Here is a 16,503-nt window from a genome sequence, read left to right on the forward strand (position 1 = left end):
GTATTGACAAGATCATAGGATAAGAGGGGTACAATTCCATATAATTCCCACCACCAGAACTCCATATCCAGTCCCCTCCCTTGAAAGTTTGATTTGGGGTCTCTGTTTTGAAAAAATCTAGTAGGTCTATTTAAGGTATATTCCAAGGGTCCCATGACCTTACTAGTTTTTCTCTGAGTTTGACATCTAACATGCAGGTGACCTAAGTTATTGTCTGGGGAGATGGTGTCATAGTTGGAAAAAAGGACTAGAAAGCTGGATCAGAGAAGAGAGTAGCTCCCAAATATGGTAAAAGTATATAAGTATTGTTAACTATAAATCCCATAGATTTGATCTGAGGCCCATTGTCAGCACAGGAGCCTATATAACCTCTGTATCCCTGTAGGTCTGATCTGTGGCATTCTGTGGTCACAGCTAGGAACACTCCAGGCTGCAATAATTTCAGGACCCATCATTCTCGGGTGATAGGTAGAAGGAACTTTTTTTTTCCAATTAACAACAATAAGGGTAATATTTATGATTTACTAATAGTTATACCTGGTAATACAAACACAAGAAGTCTAATTCAAGGGGACCGAATGGTAGCATACTAGGTAAAGTGCATATGGCACGAAGCTCAGGGACCAGCATAAGGATCCTGATTCGAGCCCCTGGCTCCTTACCTGCAGGGAGGTCATTTCACAAGCAGTGAAGGTTTGTAGCTGTCTCTTTCTCTCCTCTTGAGATTTCTCTCTGTCCTATCTAACAACAATAACAAAACAAAAATTGGGAAAAATGGCCTCCAGGAGCAGTGGATTCACAGTACAGGCACAGAGCCCTAGAGGCACCAAAAAAAAGCCTAGTTATGGAACCTATGCATTTGACCACTACCCAATGCTGCTTTTCTTGAACCAATGTGAACATTTATATGAGGTGTATGTGTATCACAATGAGTTTGAGTTATAAGAAATAATTACAATTATATGTTTTACTTTTGTTCCAGGATGGGGAAATGGTACTGCTTGATGGAGGTTGTGAGTCTTCTTCCTATGTGAGTGACATCACTCGTACCTGGCCTATCAATGGCAGGTAAGGTTTCTATAAATAATATTCCTACCACTTAGAATGAGTTGGAATATGGATATACTAAGCTACCTTTATAAGATCCTAATCAGGTCCCTTTAACACAACTCAGCTGAACTGACTGAGATCCTAATTTATTCATCACATCTTGGGATCAAGCACTTCAAATTACCTGATTGTGGGAGTCAGGCAGTAGCGCTCGGGTTAAGCACATGTGGTGCAAAGCACAAGGACTGGCCTAAGGATCCTGGTTCGAGCCCTGACTCCCAATCTGCAGCGGAGTCACTTCACAGGCGGTGAAGCAGGTCTGCAGGTGTCTCTCTTTCTCTCCCCTCTTTGTCTTCCCCTCCTCTCTCCATTTCTCTCTGTCCTATCCAACAACGACAATATCAATAACAACAACAATAATAACTACAACAACAAAACAACAAGGGTAACAAAAGGGAAAATAAATAAAAATTGTTTAAAATACCTGATTAACACACACATATATATACACATGCACACACACATATGGAGTTTTTCTTTCTATATATATAATTTTTTTAATTATTATCTTTATTTATTTGATAGAAACAGTCAGAAATTGAAGGGAGGAGGGAGATAGAGAGGAAGTGAAAGTGGTCTGGGGGGTGGCATAGTGGATAAAGCATTGGACTCTCAAACATAAGGTCCTGAGTTCAGTCCCTGGCAGCACATGTACCAGAGTGATGTCTTGTTCTTTCTCTTTCTCCTATCTTTATGAATAAATAAATGAATTATTTTTTTAAAGGGGGGGTTGAAAAACACCTGACACCTGCAGCACTGCATCACCTCTCACAAAGCTTTTGGGACCAGGGGCTTGAGCCTGGGTCCTTGTGCATTGTAGCATGTGTGCTCAACCAGGTGCCCCACCAGCCAGCCCCAAGTTTTCTCTTTTAATTAAATTTTAAATTATGATACAGAGACAAAGAGAAAGAGAGACATCTGCACCTGCTACATTGCTTGTATAGCTTCCTTCCTCGCATCCTCGTATGTTCTTTGCCAGATGTGCCACCATCCAGACTCTGAAGATTTTCTTTTTGTTTTCTTTAATATTTTATTTAGTTTGTTTTAATGAGAGACAAAAGAGACCAGAACACTGCCTATCTCTGACTTATGGTGGGGTAGGGGATTAAAACTGGGACCTCAGAGCCGCCTTAGGTTTGAGAATCGTTTTGCATACATTATGCTGTGTCCCAGGCTCTTTTTTTTAATTATTTATTTTATTGTAAAATTATTTATTTATTTATTAGATAGAGACAGAAATTGAGAAGGGAGGGAGAAGTTGAGAGGGAAAGAGACAGACACCTGCAGCCCTGCTTTACCACTCTTGAAGCTTCACGCCTTCAGGTTGGGATCAGGGGCTTGAACCTGAGTCCTTGTGCACTGTAATATGAGCGCTTAACCATGCGCGCAGCCACCTGGCATCCTTATTTATTTATTTTAGTGAGAGGACACTCACACACCAGAGCACTACTCAGCTCTGGCTTATGGTGGTGCTAGGGTTTGAACGTGGGACCTCAGAGCCTCAGGCATGAGTCTTTTGTAAACCATTATGCTATTTCTCCAGTCCCTAAAGTTTGTATTTTTTGGCTAAAAAATTAATTTGTAAATAATGGTGGGTTTGGTTAGATTAAACCTATTACAAATGATAGTAATAAAACCAATACATATTAAAAAAAAAAAATACATATTGTTAAAAAAAACAAGTTTGGGGAGTCGGGCATAGCTCAGCGGGTTAAGCACATGTGGTGCAAAGCGCAAAGATCGGGATAAGGATCCCAGTTCGAGCCCCCGGCTCCCCACCTGCAGGGGAGTCACTTCACAGGTGGTGAAGCAGGTCTGCAGGTGTCTGTCTTTCTCTCCCCCTCTCTGTCTTCCCCTCCTCTTTCCATTTCTCTGTGTCCTATCCAACAACAATGACAGCAATAACAACAACAACGATAAACAAAAAGGGCAACAAAAAGGAAAATAAATAAATAAATGTTAAAAATTATTTTAAAAAGTTCCTTTTAAAAAAAAAACAAGTTTGAGGGTTGGGTGGTGGCATACCTGGTTAAGTATACATATTACAAAGCACAAGGCCCCAGGTTCAAACCCTGACCCCCACTTGTAGAGGGAAGCTTCATGAGCAATGAAGCAGTGCTACAGGTTTCTCTCTATTTCCCTCCTTCCCTCTCAATGTCTATCTCCTGGTTTTTGTTTGTTTGTTTGTTTTGTACCAGAGTACTGCTCAGCTCTGGCTTGTGGTGGGAGGTTTTGAACCTGGACCTTCAGAGCCTCAGGCATGAGAGTCTGTTTGCATAACCATTATGCTATCTACCCCTGCCCTCAATGTCTATCTCTACCCAATAAATAATAAGATGGGAGTCGGGAGGTTGCGCAGTGGGTTAAGCGCACGAGGCGTAAAGCACAAGGACTGGTGTAAGGATCTCTGTTCGAGCCCCAGCTCCCCACCTGCAGGGGAGTCGGTTCACAGGTCTGCAGGTCTGGTCTGCAGGTGTCTGTCTTTCTCTCCCCCCCTCTGTCTTCCCCTCCTCTCTCCATTTCTCTCTGTCCTATCCAACAACAACGACATCAGTAACTACAACAATAAAACAACAAGGGCAACAAAAGGGAATAAATAAATAAATATTTAAAAATAATAGTAGGGACCAGGTAGTGGCGAACCTGGTTGAGTGCACATGTTACAGTGTGCAAGGACCTGGGTTTGAGCCCCCAGACCCCACCTGCAGAGGGAAAGCTTCACAAGTGGTGAAGCAGTGCTGCAGGTGTGTCTCTGTCTCTCACCTTGATTTCTGACTGTCTATCCAGTAAATAAATAAAGACAATAAAAAATTTAATAATTATAAGTCATATATATATATATATATATATATATATATATATATATATATATCCCCAAAGTAATCACTGGAGCTTGGTGCTGACACTACAAATCCACTGCTCCTAACAACCATTTTTCTATTTTATTGGGTAGGACAGAGAGAAATCTAGAGAGGGAGGGAGAAGACTTGCTTCTCTGATTATAAAGCTTCCTCCTGGTGCGGAGCAAGGAGGCTCGAACCTGGATCCTTACACTTAGTACTGTGTGCATATAACTGGGTGCACTACCACCTATCCCCTGTAAAAAAAATTTTTTAAGACCTTACCTATGATATCTGGTTTACTATTAGAAATGCATTCTTGGGAGTCGGGTGGTAGCAGGTTAATCGCACGTGGCGCAAAGCGCAAGGATTGGCAAAAGGATCCCCCCCCCCCCCCCGGGTTCGAGCACCCGGCTCCCCACCTGCAGAGAATTTGCTTCACAGGTAGTGAAGCAGGTCTGCAGGTGTCTGTCTTTCCCCCTCTGTCTTCCCCTCCTCTCTCCATTTCTCTCTGTCCTATCCAACAATGACAACATTAATAACAACAACAACAACAATGAAACAACAAGGGCAACAAAAGGGAATAAATAAATATTAGAAAAAAAAATTTAAAAGTCATTAAAAAAAGAAATGTATTTCTTTTTTTAAATTATTTTTTATTAGTGATTTAATACTGATTAACAAAATTATAAGTCACACCTATACCTATTACTACTTCCAAATGTCTTTCTTTTTTTCTTTTTTTCCTCATCTCATAGTAGAAGAAACAATGCTTGGCTTCCTTTGGTGTTTTCCAGATTCACTTCTCTTTCAGTGATGGTATAAAAACAAGATTCCTGTGGAGGTGGTACAGTGGCTAAGGAACTGGACTTTCAAGCATGAGGTCCTGAGTTCAATCCCTGGCAGCACATGTACCAGAATGATGTCTGGCTCTTTCTCTCTCTCCTCCTATCTTTCTCATTAATAAAATAAATAACATCTTTTAAAAAAAAAAAACTTTATAAAAAAAAAATAGATTCCTGGTGACAGACGTTTTGGGTCCTGGTGGAATCAGGATTCAGAGCCCTCGGGTCTTCTTCCTTTGACTCCTTCTTGGACCTGTATTCTCGCCACCCACCCACCTCAGAGTCTTTTACTTTGGTGCACTACGCCAGTTCCATTTCAGGTTCTACTTCTGTTTTCTTTTCTGATCTTGTTTTTCAGCTTCTGCCTGAGAGTGAGATCATCCCATATTCATCCTTCTGTTTCTGACTTATTTCTTTTTTTTTTTTTAATTTAAGAAAGGATTAATTAACAAAACCATAGGGTAGGAGGGGTACAACTCCACACAATTCCCACCGCCCAATCTCCATATCCCACCCCCTCCTCCGATAGCTTTCCCATTCTCTATCCCTTTGGGAGCATGGACCCAGGGTCATTGTGGGTTGCAGAAGGTAGAAGGTCTGGCTTCTGTAATTGCTTCCCCGCTGAACATGGGCGTTGACTGGTCGATCCATACTCCCAGTCTGCCTCTCTCTTTCCCTAGTAGGGTGGGTCTCTGGGGAAGCTGAGCTCCAGGACATATTGGTGGGGTCTTCAATCCAGGGAAGTCTGGCCGGCATCCTGATGACACCTGGAACCTGGTGACTGAAAAGAGAGTTAACATACAAAGCCAAACAAATTGTTGAGCAATCATGGACCCAAAGCTTGGAAAAGTGGAGAGGAAGTATTAGGGAGGTACTCACTGCAAACTCTAGTGTACTTCTGCTTTCTTACTTTGGTGCCATACTCCAAACTCAGTCAATTTCTGCTTTGCGTTTCTACTTCTTTTTTTTTTTTTTTACATGCATAACATTCCCCAGATTCCCATTTAACAATACAACTCCCACTATTTCATTCATCATTTTTCATGGACCTGTATTCTCCCCACCCACCCACCCACCCCAGAGTCTTTTACTTTAGTGCAATATGCCAATTCCATTTCAGGTTCTACTTGTGTTTTCTTTTCTGATCTTGTTTTTCAACTTCGGCCTGAGAGTGAGATCATCCCATATTCATCCTTCTGTTTCTGACTTATTTCACTCAACATGATTTTTTCAAGGTCCATCCAAGATCGGCTGAAAACGGTGAAGGCACCATTTTTTTACAGCTGAGTAGTATTCCATTGTGTATATATACCACAACTTGCTCAGCCACTCATCTGTTGTTGGACACCTGGGTTGCTTCCAGGTTTTGGCTATTACAAATTGTGCTGCCAAGAACATATGTGTACACAGATCTTTTTGGATGGGTGTGTTGGGTTCCTTAGGATATAGCCCCAGGAGAGGAATTGCAGGATCATAGGGTAGGTCCATTTCTAGCCTTCTGAGAGTTCTCTAGACTGTTCTCCACAGAAGTTGGGCCAATTGACATTCCCACCAGCAGTGTAGGAGGGTTCCTTTGACCCCACACCCTCTCCAGCATTTGCTGCTGTTACCTTTTCTGATGTATGACATTCTCACAGGAGTGAAGTGGTATTTCATTGTTGTCTTTATTTGCATTTCTCTGACAATCAGAGACTTGGAGCATTTTTTCATGTATTTCTTGGCCTTTTGGATCTCTTCTGTGGTGAATATTCTGTCCAAGTCCTCCCCCCATTTTTTTTTTTTTTAAGATTTTCATTTATTTTTATTTTATTTATTTTTTTCATCATTTTTTTTTTTTTTTAAGAAAGGATTAATTAACAAAACCATAGGGTAGGAGGGGTACAACTCCACACAATTCCCACTGCCCAATCTCCATATCCCACCCCTCCCCAGTAGGTTTCCCATTCTCTATCCCTCTGGGAGCATGGACTCAGGGTCATTATGGGTTGCAGAAGGTAGAAGGTCTGGCTTCTGTAATTGCTTCCCCGCTGAACATGGGCGTTGACTGGTCGATCCATACTCCCAGTCTGCCTCTCTCTTTCCCTAGTAGGGTGGGTCTCTGGGGAAGCTGAGCTCCAGGACACATTGGTTCTCCCCCCATTTTTGGATGAGGTTATTTGTTGTCTTGTTGAGTTTGGAAAGCTCTTTATATATGTTGGTTATTAAACTCTTGTCTGATGTATGGCATGTAAAGATCTTCTCCCATTCTGTGAGGGGTCTCTTGGTTTGGGTAGTGGTTTCTTTTGCTGTGAAGAAGCTTTTTAATTTTATGTAGTCCCATAGGTTTATACTTGCCTTAGTCTTCTTTGTAATTGGATTTGTTTCATTGAAGATGTCTTTGAAATTTATGCAGAAAAGAGTTCTGCCAATATTTTCTTCTAAGTATCTGATAGTTTTTGGTCTAACATCCAAGTCCTTGATCCACTTGGAATTTACTTTTGTATTTGGTGAAATACAGTGGTTCAGTTTCATTCTTCTGCATGTTTCAAGCCATTGTTTCCAACACCATTTGTTGAAGAGACTCTGCTTTCCCCATTTAATAGTCTGAGCCCCTTTGTCAAAGATTAGAGGTCCACAGGTGTGGGGAAGAAATGCATTTCTTTTTTTTTTTTTCCCTCCTCCAGGGTTATTGCTGGGCTCGGTGCCGGCACCATGAATCCACCGCTCCTGGAGGCCATTTTTCCCCCCTTTTGTTGCCCTTGTTGTAGCTTGTTGTGGTTATTATTATTGCCCTTGTTGACGCAATTCGTTGTTGGATAGGACAGAGAGAAATGGAGAGAGGAGGGGAAGACAGAGAGGGAGAGAGAAAGATAGACACCTGCAGACCTGCTTCACCGCCTGTGAAACGACTCCCCTGCAGGTGGGGAGCCGGGGGCTCGAACCGGGATCCTTACGCTGGTCCCCGCGCTTTGCGCCACGTGCGCTTAACCCACTGCGCCACCGCCCGACCCCCAGAAATGCATTTCTTATGTTAAGTGAGATAATCCAGAAAGAGAAGGATGAAGATGGAATGATCCCACTCATAGAAGTTGAAAAAGAAGAACAGAAGGGAAACACAAAGCTGAACTTGGGCTGGATTTGGTGTATTGCACCAAAGTAAGGGACTCTGGGGTGGGGGGGGGTGGAAGGGGAGGCAAGAGTGAAGTGTTCAGGTCCTGGAACATGATGGATGAGGAGGATCTAGGTGGGGGGGGGTTAGAAAAGTGGATTCTTGTGCTTTTTTCTCTCTCATATAATAAAGTGGAAATATTGGAAAGATTTAAGGCTGACCTTGGTCTGACCCTCTGACTGCATTTCCTGGTTCTTCTCATGTATACCTACTGACCATCTGAAAGAAAACCTTGGCAGCCTGAGAAGTGGCACAGTAGATGAAGTGTTGGACCCTCAAGCATGAGGTCCTGCATTCAGTCCCCGGCATCATATGTGCCACAGTGATGCTCTGGTCCTCTCTATACTTCCTCTATCTCAGAAATTACATTTATTTTATTTTATTATATATTTATTATATAGAGACAGAGAGAAATCGAGTAGGGAGGGAGAGATAGAGAGAGAAAGAGACAGAGAACCTGCAGTTCTACTTTGCCATTCATGAAGCTTTCCCCCTGCAGGTGGGAACCAGGGGCTTGAACCTGCATCCTTGTGTATTATAATGTGTGCACTTAACTTGCCCCCAAAATATATGTTTAATAAAAATTAAGGGAAAAGGCTTGCTGCTGCCCCAATTTCAAAAGTTATTACGTGTTTTCTGTTGAGCCTTTAGGGTGTGAATAAGGTCCTATCAGTAATGATTTATTAGTGCTAAATATCAGCAATACTCCATCATTATCACCTCCGAGTTTTTCTGACCAAATTCAGAAGCAGACATTCTACAATATCAGGCTACCTCCAATTTCAAGTTTTTGGTTTTCCTTTCCCCAGGTTCACGGCACCTCAGGCAGAACTCTATGAGGCTGTTCTAGAGGTTCAGAAAGATTGTCTGACACTCTGCTGCCCTGGGACAAGCTTGGAGAATATCTACACCATGATGCTTACACTGATAGGACAGAAGCTTAAAGGGTTGGGGATCCTGAAGAGTATTAAGGGAAATAATGCCTACAAGGTACTTCACATCTTTTGACAGTATTTCTCAGAAATAGCTAAGACGCTTCTTGGTTTTTAGCCTACCTGCAAAATTCAAAAGTCTTCTTCTTGACTTTAGAGTCAATATAGTTTGAAACAATAAAAGTCAGTTTTTATTTCTCCCAGAAGATGGCAGCACTTACTGGATATTGCATGCTGCCTAATTCCATATATAAAATGATGTCTGTTGCAGACAAGGTATAAAGAAAAAAAAAGAGAAGAAAGGTTGAAGGAGAAAGGGTGTTATTTCAGTGACATAATTAAGCTGCTGACAGTGTATACAAAGGCCTCTTTTGCATCCAGTATGTAATGGAGTTCAGTAAAAATGCAGAATCTCAACTTAGACACCAAGTGGTCAAAACAGGCAGATCAACAAGGTATTTTCTGCCAAGTTTAGGCTTTCAGACTTTCTTTTATCAACAGAAAATAAACTGGAGCGGAGGGTAGATAGCCTGAGGCTCCAATGTCCCAGGTTCAATCCCCACACCACCATAAGCCAAAGCTGAGCAGTGCTCTGGTAAAAAAAAAAAAAGAAAAAGAAAAGCTGTGAACTCCTCAGGCCAATAGAGCTTTTGTAAACAAGTATGCAAACTGGTAATTGCCTAGTAATTACTGTTATTTGGTGTTTTATCCTTATTCTATTCTGCAAGTTTCTGTGAGATACTTGGCTTTCTCAGAGAAATGTGTGAGAACTATTCTAAAATACCACCTTCCTACCACATAGAATGATGATTTTCATTTACCATAGTCCCTACCGGGGTTACCCAGGCCGACGTATGTGTACCACATTTAATTGTGGGAATGGAAATGTAGATTAGTTAGAATGCTACTGTCTACAGTATGGCAGTTTATCTTCTCTCTTAAGCATTAACCCAATGTAGAACCGTAAATGGAAGCAGTAACACATCTCTCACTTATTCGGATAAGTCAGATTTTCCCCATAAGGGGTAATTGGTTACACTGTGGTAATTATCATCTCCAGGTTGCTCGAAAATACTGCCCTCATCATGTTGGCCATTACCTTGGGTTGGATGTCCATGACACTCCAGACATGCCCCGTTCCATCCCTTTACAACCTGGTATGGTAATCACCGTGGAGCCAGGTAAGAGGAAGTGCCAACAGCTCCTGATCCCTTGGGACAAGTAATAGTGTCTGATGAAAGGGTAAACATCAGGACCAGCAAAAGAGTTTGCTTGGTTAGTGAACTGCATTGCCATGTATGGAACCTGAATTTGAACCCAGCCCCCAATATATGAAGCGCAAGGACCAGCATAAGGATCCGGGTTCAAGCCCCCGGCTCCCCATCTGCAGGGGAGTCGCTTCACAGGCAGTGAAGCATGTCTGCAGTTGTCTGTTTTTCTCTCCCTGTCTTCCCTTCCTCTCTCCATTTCTCTCTGTCCTATCCAACAACGACGACATCAATAACAACAATAACTGCAACAATAAAAAAAGGGGGGGGCAACAAAAGGGGAAATAAATATAAAAAATTTAAAAAAAAAAAAAAGGTCGCTGGGAGCGGTGGATTCCTGGTGCCAGCACCAAGCCTCAGTGCTAACCTTGGTGGCAGAAAAGTAAAAAATAACAGATGGGGATTACTTTTTTTTAAGATAAAAATAGGTAGGCAGATAAGTAATGAAAGAGACTGCAGCACTGAAACCCCCCTCAGTGCAGGGGGCCACATTCAGACCTGGACTGTGCATATGACAAAGAAGGATGCTGTCTGTGTGAGCTGTTTCACTGGCCCAGAGGACAACCTTTTAAAAGATTTTTTAAAATATGTATTTATTTATCAGATAGAGACAGAAAAATCAAGAGGGGAGAGGAAGATGGCAATGGAGAGAGAGAGAGTGTGTGTGTAAAAATAACAAGATACTAAAGTAACATTATTCTGTTGCCCTTATTTTATTGTTGTAGTTATTGTTGTTATTGATGTCGTTGTTGTTGGCTAGGACAGACAGAAACGGAGAGAGATGGGGAAGACAGAGACGGGGAGAGAAAGAGATACCTGCAGACCTGCTTCACCGCAGGTGGGGAGCCGGGGGCTCAAACCAGGATTCTTTTTTTAAAAATTTTTTAATATTTATTTATTCCCTTTTGTTGTCCTTGTTGTTTTATTATTGTAGTTATTATTGTTATTTATGTCATTGTTGTTGGATAGGACAGAGAGCAATGGAGAGAGATGGGGAAGATAGAGAGGGGGAGAGAGAGAGAGACACCTGTAGACTTGCTTCACCATCTGTGAAGTGACTCCCCTACAGGTGGGGAGCTGGGGGCTCGAACCAGGAACCTTACGTCGGTCCTTGGGCTTTGCGCCACGTGGGCTTCACCCGCTGCGCTACCGCCCGACTCCCTCGAACCAGAATTCTTATGCAGGTCCTTGTGCTAACCCTGGACCAATTTGCACTTGTCTCCTATGAGTTGTGGCAGACTGCACATGCATCTGAAGCCTCTTTTCCCTGTGTTCTCAGTTGAGATGTCGCCTCAGAACTGTCTGTGTTACCTTACTTATCAGGAGAATATGTTCAGCAAGCCCGAGAGGTGGCACAGTGAATAAAACTTTGTACTCTGAGACATGAGATCACAAAATCAGTTTCCAGCTTTGTATGTGCCAGTTATACTCTGGTTCTTTCTTACTTTCTCTCTCACTAGTAATAATAACTTAAAAAAAAAAAGGAAAAAGTAAATTCTCTCTCCTAAGCTTCAAGGAAAACTAGCAATCTAATGATTACCTGCTTGCATGATCCTGGGCACTGGACATAAAATTTTTTGTTTTAATGTCTTTATAATTTGGATAGAGACAAAGAAACTAAGAAGGGAGAGAGATATACCTGTTCCACAGGTCATGAAGTTTCCCCTCTGTAGGTGGGGATCATGTAATTTACTTTTTATATAAATTTATTTATTTATTGAATAGAGATAGAGAAATTTGAGAGGTGAGGAGCAGGGGCCGGGAAGTGGTTGAGCACATATGTTACAATACACGAGGACCCAGGTTCAAGCCCCCTGGCCCCCACCTGTAGGAGCAAAGTTTTGTAAGTGGTGAAGAAGTACTGTAGATGTCTCTCTCCCTCTCTATCACCCCTCCCCCCCCTCAATTTCTGGCTGTCTCTATCCAATAAATAAAGATAATTAAAAAAGAGAAGTGAAGAACAGATAAAAAGGGAAAGACACCTGCAGCGATGTTCCACCACTCGTGACCCCCCTCCCCATAAGTGGGGACTGGAAGCTTGAACTGGGGTCCTTAACACATAGTAACATATGCACTCAACCAGGTACACCACCATCCAGCCCACCGTGTAATTTATTTTGGTCACCTCCAGGGCTTTACAGCACCAGGCTAACTTTTTCAGATGGAGATGGAGGAGGGGAGTGAGCGAGTAAGAGCGAGCTAGATAGGCGTTACAGGCACCTCTCAAGCCTCTTTAACAACACAAGTTTTTCCCCTCAGGTATTTATATTCCAGAAGATGATCAAGATGCCCCAGAGAAGTTTCGTGGCCTTGGTGTAAGAATCGAGGATGATGTGGTGGTGACTCAGGACTCGCCTCTCGTCCTCTCTGCAGACTGTCCCAAAGAGATAAATGACATTGAACAGATATGCAGCAGGGCCTCTTGACCCTCACTGCAGCACATGCATCTCACGGTCAAGAACAGTCTGCTGTCATCCATGCACCTGTGCTTTTTGAGGGCCTCTGTATGCACACCTATACCAGTGCTTCATCTGGGAGTATAGCAGCTGTATAAATGGGTGCGATCATGTGTGTGACCTTTTTCATTTAAGTAACTTGAAATCTGGAAAATTGAATTTTGAACTATAGTTTACTGCAGTTTTAAGAACATTAATTCTGTAGAATTAGTGACCCAGGCAAGTTTAATTTTTATTTATTAATGAAAAAGAGAAAGAGACAGAGAGCCAGAGCATCACTCTGGCACATGTGATACTAGCGATTGGACTCAGGACCTCATTCTTGAAAGGTCAGTGAATTCTCCACTGTGCCACCTTCAGACCACATAAGTTTAATTTTTTTCCTCCAGGGTTATTGCTGGGCTCGGTGCCTACACCATGAATCCACTGCTCCTGGAGGCCATTTTTCCCCCTTTTTGTTGCCCTTGTTGTTGTAGCCTTGTTGTGGTTATTATTATTACCATTGTTGATGTTGTTTGTTGTTGGATAGGACAGAGAGAAATGGAGAGAGATGGGGAAGACAGAGAGGGGGAGAGAAAGATAGACACCTGCAGACCTGCTTCACCACCTGTGAAGTGACTCCCCTGCAGGTGGGGTGCTGGGGGCTCGAACCAGGATCCTTATGCCGGTCCTTGCACTTTGCGCCACTTGTGCTTAACCCACTGCGCCACCGCCCGACCCCCATAAGTTTAATTTTTTTAAGTATAAAGAAAACTTGGTGAATCAGGAAGAGTTCACAGCAGCAGCACACTGGACTTGCATGTGTAAGTTTCCCAATTCATCCTTGGCATCACCAGTAGCCACAGCTGAGTAATGCTGTGAACAAAAACAAGAGAAAGAAAGATCTTGGTTATAAATGTCCATGCATTCCAGGTAACACATTTAAATGCACAGTAGGTTATTTCTTCCCTAGGTCTTTTCCCTTTTTGTGCTTTTGCTTATATCTACTGATTACTTGTGTGATGCTGATAGTTTGAAGTAATCACTAAAGCTTTTGTTTATACTAAAAGCCAACTAACTATCAGTGTTTTGAAATACCCAGTATATATGCTCCATAACACCTACCTACCTGTTGTAAATTCTGCTGTCCTCCTATATTCATGTCTGCCCTTGTGGGCAGTGGGATCCTATTATCCCACCATTCTGCCAGGTTACTAACTATCTAGCAAAACACTTTTGAGCCTTCTTATTACTTGACTCTGGAGCCTGAAAGGAATTTAAATTAGGATGGAAATGAAAGAGAGAGAGAGGGTGTGTGTTTGTGTGTGTCCATGTCCTTTAAATCCAGACTTACATCTGCTCTGAGTCTTAGAGATGATCCTTTCCCAGACATCCACATTTCATGTGCAGATTTATTTATTTATTTAATTTTAATTACCAGATTACTATTCAGTTCTGGCTTATTATGTTGTCTGGGATTGAACCTGGGACCTTGGAACTCATGCATCTAAGTTATTTTGTGTAACTTTTATGCTACTTCCCCAGCCCTCATGTAGATTCTTAATGTAACTGAGTTTTATAACACATCTTTGAATCCACTACACTGACCAAGGGCAGATTCTCTGTGCTATCAGAGGAATGACACCTAGCATTCAGAGAGCCACCCTGTTATTGTTCTGCGATTTCTTCTAATGCTCATAAAATGTGGAACCCACCAAATACCTTAAACAGCCTGTGATCCATTTCTTTAACTTCAGCACTGAAAGGGCAGTGGTAATGTTAGAACTTGAAGTCTTGAATTTCTAAGAAAATAACTGGAAAGAATTTTTATTAGGACAAAGCAGGATTAATAAACCTGTAGTGATAGTTTGCTTATTGGAAAATCCAAGGGACAGGCAGTGATTTCATGAGAAGACAAAAATAATGTTAGAAACCAAGACAGTGTAAGCACTGTCCTGTTGGTGCACACCATGAATGCTTGTTTTTGACTAGTCTCTAAGCAGTTTTGGAAATGGATGGCTGTACAACTGCAGACATCAACCCCCAAGCCTCTCCTCTTCTACTCCCTTTAGCTTCTCAGTCCTGTGCTGTTTCACAAAAGAAAAGGATTCCAGCTTCTTACTCTTCTAGGCCTCTGTGGCCGCAGTAGCCATACCCTCGGACTGGGTTTCCTTCGTTCACTTGCAGTCCTAGAATGAGGAATTTCCTTTTTTCCCTATGAATCATTTTCTGTCATTTTCAACTTTGTAGCTAAAAAAAGCCTGGGTGGCTCTTAGGTATAATAGCATATCTGGACATGAAACTGATTTCTTCTGGTTAAGTTCCAGCCAACTTCTTTCTGCATATGTTCCTGGTGGTTCTTAGCTTGACTTTTATGGAACTTTTCTGATTATTAATTCCTGAGCCAGGAATCAAATATTGTCTGTTCTTTGAGTCCTAAATTACCCACAACAGCCATACATTTTAATCAGACTATCTGAGCCACCAGGTGATGAAGTGAACTTTTCAGAGCAGTGTCTTGGGGGGGGGGGGGGGATTTTTTTTTCACAGTTTGTTGAATAGTTGTGTACAGTACAGAAATCTGAATTGTTTAGCCATAGTATAGATGTACCCCACATTTTCCTCCATGAGGTGTTAAATTGGAATTTTTCTCCTTGAAGAGATATGGTTGAATTACTAGCAATACCATCTAGATGGAGTAAGCACTTTTATGTATATTTTTTCAGGAATTGTTCTTTTTACTCATAATGAGGAAACTGCCACCGTGCTTTTATTTAAAATAGCAGTAGACAGGCTAGAGTAAAAAAATCTCCCCATCACTATAATATCCAGCTTAGAAAGGTAATTGAGACATTATATCTCTAGCTAAAACCTTCATAACTCTTATAATAGATAATTTGGGGCTTTGTTGTATTGTTTCCAAATACACATAATTGGTACCCTCTTCAGTTTTCCTAATAATGGAAAGTCTACAAGTATGTAGCCTGAGTGCTGCTCTCCCTCTTCGTGGGTATGTCTGATATCTAAAGGAAGCAAATGTGATACTATCCCACCAGTTACTGTGTAACAGTGTATGTTAGTTTTCCAAGGTAAGACCTGTAACAACCCAAAATTAAAGCTGATAAGGTTGGGCTTTAAATCTGGACAAATATTTGATGCTCCTAGTACAATGAAAAGGTTACTATCTTGGGACCAGGCAGTGGCACACATAGTAAAGCAGACATGTTTTAGTGAGCAAGGACTAGGTCCAAGCCCCTGGCCCCCACCTGCAGGGAAAGGCATCACAAATAGTAAAGCAGTATTGTTGTACATCTCTCTCTCTTTCCATCTCTATCTCCTCTTCCCCTCTTGATGTCTCTCTGTCTCTATTATCTGTTATTGAGAGATAATATTTTTAAATATTTCAAAAAGAAAATGTTAAAAAAAAGGAAACTTTGTTAGAGCAGAATTCCATTGTTACAAAGCATGTGGACATTCTGAGCTACTCTTTGTACTTCTGCCATGTGTCACAGAGGAACTCAAGGTGAGCATCAGTATTATTATTTTCATCTTGTCGTCAGGGGCTTCACTAAAATCAAGGTCTCCTGGACTGTGCTTCAAGGGAGCTGAGAGAACTGTAATCTTTATTGGCATTTCTTACTGTTTTGTATGAATTTTGTGCAATTATCTAAGTTCAATTTGGATAAAATGCTGTTACTTTTTAATGCTTTTCCACTGAAAAATACTTGTTACTGTCATTTTAAAAATAATAAAGCAACAATAAAAGTATATAGTGTGTGTATTTTTATGAATCAAGTTTTTTTTTAATTTATTTCTTTATTGGGGAATTAATGCTTTACATTTTTACATTCAACAGTAAATAGTTTGTACATGCATAACATTCCCCAGTTTCCCATTTAACAATACAACCCCCACTATGTCATTT

The 16,503-nt window shown here is 41.5% G+C and overlaps 1 protein-coding gene across 5 annotated transcripts in view; it reads left to right on the plus strand.

Moving 5' to 3' along the window:
- XPNPEP3 (X-prolyl aminopeptidase 3) overlaps nt 1-12,712 on the plus strand; it is a 64,596-nt gene extending 51,884 nt beyond the window's left edge. For 4 of the 5 annotated variants that reach the window (XM_060189025.1, XM_060189027.1, XM_060189024.1 and 1 more), the window contains 4 exons: nt 983-1,068; nt 8,753-8,933; nt 9,936-10,056; nt 12,403-12,712. In XM_060189025.1, coding sequence (XP_060045008.1) covers nt 983-1,068; nt 8,753-8,933; nt 9,936-10,056; nt 12,403-12,569 — 555 coding nt within the window. In that variant the 3' untranslated portion in view covers nt 12,570-12,712. Of the gene's footprint in view, nt 1-982; nt 1,069-8,752; nt 8,934-9,935; nt 10,057-11,422; nt 11,556-12,402 lie in introns of all 5 variants that reach the window. The other variant, XM_060189026.1, reaches the window with a different exon arrangement.
- Nucleotides 12,713-16,503: the final 3,791 nt, after the last annotated feature.

The sequence above is a fragment of the Erinaceus europaeus genome, chromosome 4 (genome assembly GCF_950295315.1).
Source record: "Erinaceus europaeus chromosome 4, mEriEur2.1, whole genome shotgun sequence".
NCBI classification, from domain to species: domain Eukaryota; kingdom Metazoa; phylum Chordata; class Mammalia; order Eulipotyphla; family Erinaceidae; genus Erinaceus; species Erinaceus europaeus.